This window comes from Mobula birostris, chromosome 8 (assembly GCF_030028105.1).
Source record: "Mobula birostris isolate sMobBir1 chromosome 8, sMobBir1.hap1, whole genome shotgun sequence".
In the NCBI taxonomy this organism is placed as follows: Eukaryota; Metazoa; Chordata; class Chondrichthyes; order Myliobatiformes; family Myliobatidae; genus Mobula; species Mobula birostris.
Genome location: NC_092377.1, coordinates 150,510,780 through 150,519,952, shown reverse-complemented (window position 1 = coordinate 150,519,952; position 9,173 = coordinate 150,510,780). Strand labels below are relative to the sequence as shown.

The 9,173-nt window shown below is 42.4% G+C and overlaps 1 protein-coding gene across 1 annotated transcript; it reads left to right on the top strand.

Moving 5' to 3' along the window:
* The first annotated feature begins 956 nt into the window (after window positions 1–956).
* LOC140202335 (pituitary homeobox 3-like) lies at window positions 957–6,597 on the top strand. The gene is made up of 3 exons (XM_072267245.1): window positions 957–1,314; window positions 3,462–3,670; window positions 4,485–6,597. Exons 1-3 carry the CDS (start codon window positions 1,215–1,217, stop codon window positions 5,019–5,021), a joined length of 846 nt encoding a protein of 281 aa, XP_072123346.1. The 5' UTR covers window positions 957–1,214; the 3' UTR covers window positions 5,022–6,597.
* Window positions 6,598–9,173: the final 2,576 nt, after the last annotated feature.

The following is a 9,173-nucleotide window of genomic DNA, read 5'->3' as shown; positions in this document are numbered from 1 at the left end:
CAGAACGAGCGAGAGCTTCTTGTTTTCGGAACGATGACCCGGCAGTATGACAACACCAGCAACAGATTCCTTCCAAACAATGGCGTGTTTAAGTCTAAAGTTCCAACAGCATGTTTTGCTCCTCAGTCAATCCAAAGGTTGAGGAACATGACATCACATTTGAAAGTATTCCCAACACCTCCTCCCCCCCCCCCGCCCCCCAGGAATAAACTTTTAACGACAGCTGTACATTGTCGAAGTCTGAACAACAGCCGAGCCGGGAGTAGTTATCTTTGTGATCTTGGACATCCTTTGTACACTTACATGGTCAATTTCAATACAATGCGATAGCCGTGTATTTTAAAACCATGATAGCTGGAATTAACAAAATCATGAACTGAAATAGTGGCATAATTCAATACGAAATGTAGTCACATTCTTAGTCCTGGACTGCGAATCAATGAACAGAAAGCTCCAGCTATGTTGCCCGGTTTAAATATTTGCAACATAGCAGGTCGCAACAAGCAGCACAGGTTATGTGCCCACGTCTTGCTGCAATCTTAATCCACGTGCAGTGCAAGTCTATGAGAAAATACAGGGTGGCACCGCATTACAAGTTCAAATTGGGCTGGATTGTGAAAGGTCTGGAGTTGAGGAGAATTAAGGTATTGATGAGTGAGACACAGAGTTGTGGCAGCTAGAACTTCCCCTGTCTGGATTCACTCCGACAGCTGCTCATTCATTGCCACCCATTTGCACCAAAGCCTCACGAGTCAACTGTTACTGGCAGATCATCCAGCCAATGGAAGACGGCACTGCTTTGCGATGTTTCGACCACCGGCCCCAAATTACCAATCGGTGGAACGCATGGCCGGTATTTCCTCTTGCCGGTTGCCATCAATCGCTTCCTTGTCTCCGCCCACTCCTCCACCTCTCCTCCCCGCCCGCAACCCCTACCACCCCCCCCCCCACAGCCAACCTAACTCGCTTTCGTCCAACCCCACTACTCTCTGTCCAAATGGACAGCAAAGGGGAACAGCCGTCTCATCGAATAGGCCAGGAAAAGGCTGTGCTTTGGAATTAGCGGCTGAGATTAAGGGGACCAGAGAAGTAAACCAAATCAGGGATAAGGGGTAAAAACGGGTCCTTTCATTCTAACAACCTGCATGGACCATTTGAAGGCTGATTTTTAATCAGGAGCCCTTGCCCCGGTTCAGCCTGGTGTTAGGTACAGCATGGCAGCAACTTCCCTCAAATCACTGCAGACCTCAACTGGGAATAATAGTTCTTTCGGGATCAGGCATTTAGCTGGTACGCCGAACAGCGAAAGTGGAGGTAAGGAGGACAAAGGGGGGCCAAAGCTACAGCTACGTTTCGCAGAATTACATACAATTATCTTAAGTACGTAATTCTTTGTTTTTAAAAAAATAACAAGGTTAATGCGATTAAAGTTGTGCTGACTGCTACTTGATCGAGCAGCTTGCTTCGCGTGTATGCGTTTTAAATTAAGATGTGGCCGTCAAGAAGAAATGTGCTCCAGCGTGTTCTATCCTCATTTTGTTCATGTGATTAAATGAAGTTAGCAACACTAAAATGGAAGCACATAAAATACTAGCACACGGTTCATACACCTCGATCTCAACTCGTGAATTTTATACCACGGAAAGAATCATAAGGCCGTCACAGTTTGGAAAACAAAGTAAATACGAGGAAGTTTTTGTCTCACAAGAGTTTGGCATTTTTTTCTCTTGTTATCATTTCTTCGTTTGATCTATAATATATTATCTATAGTATAATTCTTAGCTGTATATTATGACCGGCGTTGGTACATTAGATGTTCATATATAGTAGAATGTTGGAATGTAGTGGTTATAAAATACTAATCCTATACCTGGTCACAATGCACCAGGCACAAATGTAAAGCACCATCCTTGATGATCATATATTAAAACTAGTTACTGTGTTTTAACTGTAGTTAGGACATACTAACCTGAAGCACAAACGCTATGTATAGTATATAACACGGACTCCACTCATAATATATCAAACTCGATCAGAAGTTTTAGCTATTAACACAAGGCGCTAAAACTCTAACTGATCACAACAGTTTTGCACAATTTTTGAGGAACAGCAAACATTTCACAAAACAACATTTTACAAAACGTTAATGAAAATTTGCAGTTATGTACAAAGGTGTAAATGAGATCATTTGTGAACCATTTCAGTTCAAATAAACAGCCAAACAATTCGGTTCCATTGACTCCCAAATTACAATCCGACCCCCGCGCCTTCCAAGGAAACAAAATATTCAGATCTCCGATGCAATTTTTTTTTTGAAGTTTAAGAATTTAATGCAAGTATCGCAAACTCGAGAAGGGCAATCGAAGAAGAAATGCTACTGACTATTATTTGCAAACCATAAGCAAACGGTAAACCGTATCTCTAACCGTACACAGAGACAAGGAGTTTATCATTTTTAGATTGATATGTGTACTCACCGAAATACTCACATCTGAATGGTTCAAATCGCCTGCAAATTAAATGAAACATGTCAAGAGGGCATATCTCAAACTAGAATTAAAAACTGGTTCGAACAACATAAAATATCGCCTTTAAATCTACTTTAAACTTTACTTTTACTCCTCTCCTTTGACTCAGACTATTAGAATCGGAGATATTGTAAAGGGGTGGACTGCTTCAGGAATTCCGTTGTGTTTCTAATCTATCAACTTTTGGAGGAAAAATCATATTTTCTTAACTTCACTCATCCCAACACTGAACTGGTTACACTTTCAAGGACACCACAATTCATGCTCTTCATATTTATTGTTTATTTATTTATTATTATTATGTTTTCTCTCTGTTTTGGTATTTACTTGTCTTTTGCACATTGTTGTCCGTCTTTGTTGTGCGCGGTTTTTCATTCATTCTGTTGTGTTTCTTTGTAGTTACTGTGAATTTCCGCAAGAAAATGAATCTCGGGGTAGTATATGGTGATATATATGTACTTTGATAATAAATTTACTTTGAACTTTGAACTTTGAAGTCGAAATCGCCCAGGAGTCTGCTATTGAAACGCTACAAATCCGGTGTAGCTGGAGTTTACCTGAAAATATCTTCGCCAAAGCTCTATACATTGCTAAATAGCTGTCTTAGCTATTTAATGTCCTGACAGTAGTAAAAGCTGAACAAGTCAGCGATGCTCTGGATATAAATGTATTTGGCCCCATTATTTAATATACTTAACGATTTAATATGGTAAACTGAGCCATAACATCCTCTGAAGCGTTTACCAGTGAACTGACTGTGATAACTGTAAAAACAACGTAAAGCGGTATTTCCCAAATATAGATAATTATATAACGTTTAAAATGAAACAGTTCTTTGCTGCTTTTGTGTTTTGTGACTGGTGCTTTATTTTCAACAAAGGGGGAGATTTAACACTTGCTCAGTTGTCTCTCGGTGTTTTTAACTCCCTGCAGGAGAAAGCGAGCAGCTCCGCCGATGTAAGTCAGACGACTCCGGCTCCGAGGATAACTCCGCCAAAAAGAAGCAGCGCAGGCAGAGGACGCACTTCACCAGCCAACAGCTGCAGGAACTGGAGGCGACCTTCCAGAGGAACCGATACCCAGACATGTCCACTCGGGAGGAAATAGCGGTGTGGACAAACCTCACCGAGGCTAGGATCAGGGTAAATGGACGCACTTAAAATTCTGCGCTGAGTCGAATGTAGAGTTGAGGATTTTTTAAAATTGTAGCAATTTCTGTTAAGTTGAAGAATTTTTGTTAGTTGTGACTGATTTTGAGCTGTACGACTGACATTTCGGAGTATTGGTGTTTGGAGCGCAACCAAGTTGAGCTAAATTCAAAATTAGCATTGATCTCCTATACAAGTGAGCACGCAGGGAATGATTTAAACTACTCATCTTTCAGACGTAAATAAATCCGAGAAGTCTACTTAAGGAAAAAATGCAGTCTAAATTCTGTTCTCCCGAGGTGACAATATTCAACGCGGAGCGTCATTTAATCTAAAAGCCACGGGAGGTGTAAATCAAGTCTGAATATAGTTGTTCCTCAAAGCTTATTGCCGAGTTTTTTTAATGTAATTGCAGTTGGATAAAGATTACTTCCCGGTGAAGCGTTAGCGTGTGCTTGAGTAAAAATTGCGCTATCAATGTATGTAAACTTGCAAACTTACATCGACAATGAATATTTCTGTTAAATGCACTTGCACTTCTGTGTCATAAATTCGGTTGCAAATCTTGAACCAGAGAACCACTGCTACAAAAACTACCGGCCGTTAAGATGCACTGTTTGCAATATACTGTCCTGATTAAGGGTCTCGGCCCGAAACGCCGGCTCGTTATTCCTCTCCATAGATGCTGCCAGCCCTGATGAGTTCCTCCAGCATTTTGTGCGTGCTACACTGATTACTACTTATGTTCTTTATTTTAATCCCCAAGGATTTATATATTGCAAATAAGCCTTTATTTTGCTCTGCACAGGTGTGGTTTAAAAATCGTAGAGCGAAGTGGAGGAAGCGGGAGCGCCACCAACAAGCTGAACTATGCAAGAACGGGTTTGGAGCGCCGTTTAACGGGCTGGTTCAACCCTACGAGGACATGTACTCCGGGTACTCGTACAATAACTGGGCCACCAAAGGACTCGGCACCAATCCCATCTCCGCCAAAAGCTTCTCCTTTTTCAATTCCATGAATGTGAACTCCTTGTCATCGCAAGCCATGTTTTCCACCCCCAGCTCGATCCCTTCCATGACAATGGTCCCTTCGGCTTTACCTGGCTCAGGCTTAAATAATTTGAACAGCCTCAGCAGCCCTTCGTTGAATTCAGCGGTTGCTGCTTCTCCCTGTCCCTACGGATCTAGCTCAAGCCCATACGTATACCGGGACAACTGCAACACCAGCTTGGCCAGCCTCAGGCTTCGAGCCAAGCATCACTCGTCGACTTTCAGCTACGGGCCGGCGCAGAACCCAGCCCCCAACCTCAGCCCCTGTCAATATGCCGTGGATCGACCTGTATAAGACGAACTTCGTGTTTTAAACGGCGCGTTTTAGGGCGACCGCATTTATGTGGGGGTTGAGTGAGAGGAAGGGGAGAGGGGGGTTATTTCGTCTCTAATCCACAAAGTTAATTAATAATCAATGCTGTCTTCCCGAGCTAGTCAGATAATGCGAAAAGACGCGGTCAGAGACTGAAGAATGCTCCTCTAGCTGGTCTAAAATATGGTCAGTAATTGTTTCCATCATACACAACCAGTGTTCTCCAAACTATCTCTGTATATTTTGGCTAAGTCAGATGTTATTTTATAAATTGCGAGGAAATGCATAAATATTCACCAAATCCTAAAGACGCAAATCTCCGATTAGACCGCACTGACATTCCTCGGATGGTACCTAAAATGTCTCCTCTAATCTCCTCTCATCTCACAGAGACAATCACTGCCCACCGCCCCGCACCCGCACCACCCCTCCCCCATCCTTCACCCCGCTCTCCCGGACTTCTGTCGAGGTAGGGAGGGGAAATGTCTAAATGATCCAGATATTGATTTCCTGTCATGTCGCTAATAGACAACGACCAATGAAATAAACCCCGCCATTTTCAATAGACCAGGGCATATCACAATGGAGTGCTTGGCGATTTTGATACAAAATTTAGTCATAGGCTGAAAAGTTTCCTCAAGATCTCGTATTACTGCAAAATTGTAAATCAAGTATAAGGAGGAATCTCTTCATAATCTGGGATATATTTTGAAATATTACTAGACTCCCTGAAGTGTTTGATTATTTTCCTACAAATAGGACAGTTCGAAAATGAAATGAACCTGTTTTTAGTATGTTTATATACTACCATTTTATCAGGATTTTATTTTGACTTGCTTTTGAACAGTTACATCGCAGTTGTGTTGTTTATTAGAGTTAATTTAAGCATTGTAGCACGTGTCCGCCTGTTGGTTGGAGAACTCCTGGTTTAATAAATCGATAAGACACGGACGCGAGTGGGAAATGCCAACTGTGCGCTTAAGACCGAGCCGAGGTAATGACCTGAAACCCCTGCTCGTGGGTCAATGCAAACTGATTGGGTTGAATTTCCTGCGAAAGAGAGCCGAGATGTTAGGGTTGCTTGCGGGAGCCAGCGGTATGTTGAACACCGCCGTTCGTTGGCTGCTATAGATAGAACCAAATGCAGATTCTTTTTTTTTGCTGTTATCTAATGGGGCGTTGAATAGTGGTCGGATTAGTAGCTTTAAAATTTTACTTGGATGTTTTAGGCTTTGCAAACGGCAACAATTTACCGTGACGGGGACCTTTGGATAAGCATATAGTTATTGAACATTAGAAAGGCTATTTCTGCCTTTTTGAAAAATGGGGTTAGAAGATACAGTCGCCTGAGTTTTACTTTTATTTTTTTTCCCCCGATTTGTTCTGGGTTCCATATCTGCAGTTTCCACGGGTGAAAACAATCGGATTCAGAGCAAGGGGACAGTCTGAACCGAGAGAGGGGCTCGGCGCGATTCCTACACTATCTTGGGAATGGCGCAGATCTACCTTTTCTATGTTGTTTTAAAAATACTTCTGCCGTGAGAGAACGAGTCCAATCCGTGCGATTGGGGGGCGGGGGGGCGGCTTTCCAAAGAAGGGAATGTTTGGGGCCGGGGAAACCTCACAAAAATTCGATTGTAGATTGGAATAAACCGAGTATTTGACTCACATTTTTGAATGATTGGTTCTTTGGCTCCATTCATATTCCTTTTACATTAATGTATCTCCCACTCTTTGTTTTTATATCTATGTAGTTTGAACTTTCTTTTAAAAAGAACACATCAATTATAATAATAATTGGTTTCTCAATTTAACGACAAACACTTCACAAAATAGAAAACAGCTACCAGAAACTTTAAAAGTAGACCCGTTTGTCACTTTTACAATAACAGGTTGGAATTATGATCAAGAACGTAAAATGTAGAATCTTTTTGCAGCCTCCCACCTCCACATTATCCATACCCCGCCCTTTTAAATCCCCTCATCAATCTCCGTCAAATTATCGAAAATTTATACAAAAAGCTCTCTGGAACTGAACGAATCCCCAAATTGGACAGAAAATTACTGGTACTGTAGCTTCTAATAATGTTTTGTACACATGGCGTATGGTAGCTCCGCGTCAGTTTCATGAAGGTTTTAGTTGAAATATCGCCTTTGAAAATTTGTCATTTAAGTTATATAATTGATTTTCTTAAAGTGAGCCAACATTTAGATGACGTTATGCAAGGACACCAGACTGTAATATTTAAATTACAAATCTAGAGAGTATTTTTAATAATGTTCAAAACCCACTGGGGTGTTTTAAAAATATCATTCCTTGGAACAAACCTCAACTTTCAGTGAAACCCTACCTTTGAACTATGATCCTAGTGCGTAGTTAATGCGAGGGCTGGAAGGCGAGGAATCCGAGTGACCATTGCCCTTGTCTGACCGATCTCGTCACCCTACCTCTGGGATCTGGGCCTGAATCTAAACACAATGAGCGAAGGAAGTAAGCATCGATTTAAATCGAAGTTAATTTTACTTCTGGTCAGAAGTGCCTGATATGAAATCTAAATCTTGTGTTCTTACTTTGATTGAAGCTTTACTTTTTTTTTGCTGCAGTTGAGCCGGAATCAATTTGCAATAGCTCGCACCCTTGCGTTAAACTTTCCTCATAACACCCTCGCATTTGCCAAAGAACATTCACAATTATTTTAAGGGATAAAGGTCAATTTGTGCTTGTACAACAGCGTTATCATATCGTGCTATTAGCTAATATCGAGCAGAGATGAGGTAAACCGTGTTGCTTCCAGAGGCAACACGGAGCAGCGCCGAGCAATCTAATCGCATGATAGGTGACTGAATATCAGATACCGTTGACCCTGCTACGATTAGCCATGCCAGTTACAACCCGTGCGTCCAAAGCAACCTCTGTCCTTTGCAATTGATAACAGACCAAGGAATTAGTCACTCTTAAAGACAGCAGAGTTAGTTAATCTCGCTCCAGGAAATATTGAAATTACATAGGATTGAGATGCGAGGGCAATGCATGTATACACACCGGGGAAGCCCCTGATCTTGATGTCTAAGGTAGTAAAAAAAATCGAAGCAGAAATGCAGGTTATATTTTTCACCCGTCACGTCCCAGGTTGTTCAGCATCCGAATGCTTTAAATACAACATTAGAAAGTCAGACCGCATCGGCGGAGAGCTGATCCGAATTCACATTCCGTGTCCGTTCCTCACATCTGCTGCCTTCTATTCCGGAGAAAGATGCAAGCAATGAGCCCTTGCAAAACACGGGGGAGGGTGGGGGGGGGGATGTTTACAGCAGCGAGGAGGACTCTGGATTGAGTAGGGGCAGGGGAGGTCTGCGTAGAAAATCTCCCGACGATCCTTCAAAACTTGTCCACGATTACAAGCAAAATCACGAACAGCCGTGGAAATCCTTCCGTTACCTGGTGCCAGTCAAAGAGTCGTAACAACTTTCTACATACAGCACAAAATTCCAAGGGAAGTTTATCAACCTTTCCAGAAATACTACTCAAAAGCTTGTTAAATGCTTCTTTTACAGGCTTGTTAAGGAGGAAAGAGAATTTGAAGGGGTGTGTGGAGGTGGGGGGGGGGGGTTAATGTTGGAGATTTACGGAAGGATTTCCATTGTTCGGAGTCTTGGCAACTAAAGGCACGACCGCAGCGGTGGAACGGTTAAACTGGGGAAATAAGAGGGCAGAATGAAATGAGTGAAGAAGTCACCGCTAGGAATAGACAACACCACAGAGGGGTTTGAAAACGGATGAGAACTTTACATTTTCTGCAGCATTCTACGGCTTCCGATTACAGAAAGGGCCCTGTTAACCTCTAGACCCCCACTCTACCCACGTATTATGAAATCCATGTCCCAATTTCCCCGGCGCGAAATCCCAACCGGCGAGGGGATACAGAGTTACACTGCCCGGCTGCCTCTAAAAATAAACAGACGTCCTTCTCTTCGCACGTGGTCCCCTCAACAAGTTTACATATTTCAGTGCTGCATTACTAAACGATTCCAACCGATAGATAGTAGTCAGGATTATATTTCAATATGATCCCCAGTTCGTGAAAAGAGTTTGCAAGCTGGCAGATGGCGTGGTCACTTAAAGGGGAGCTGATG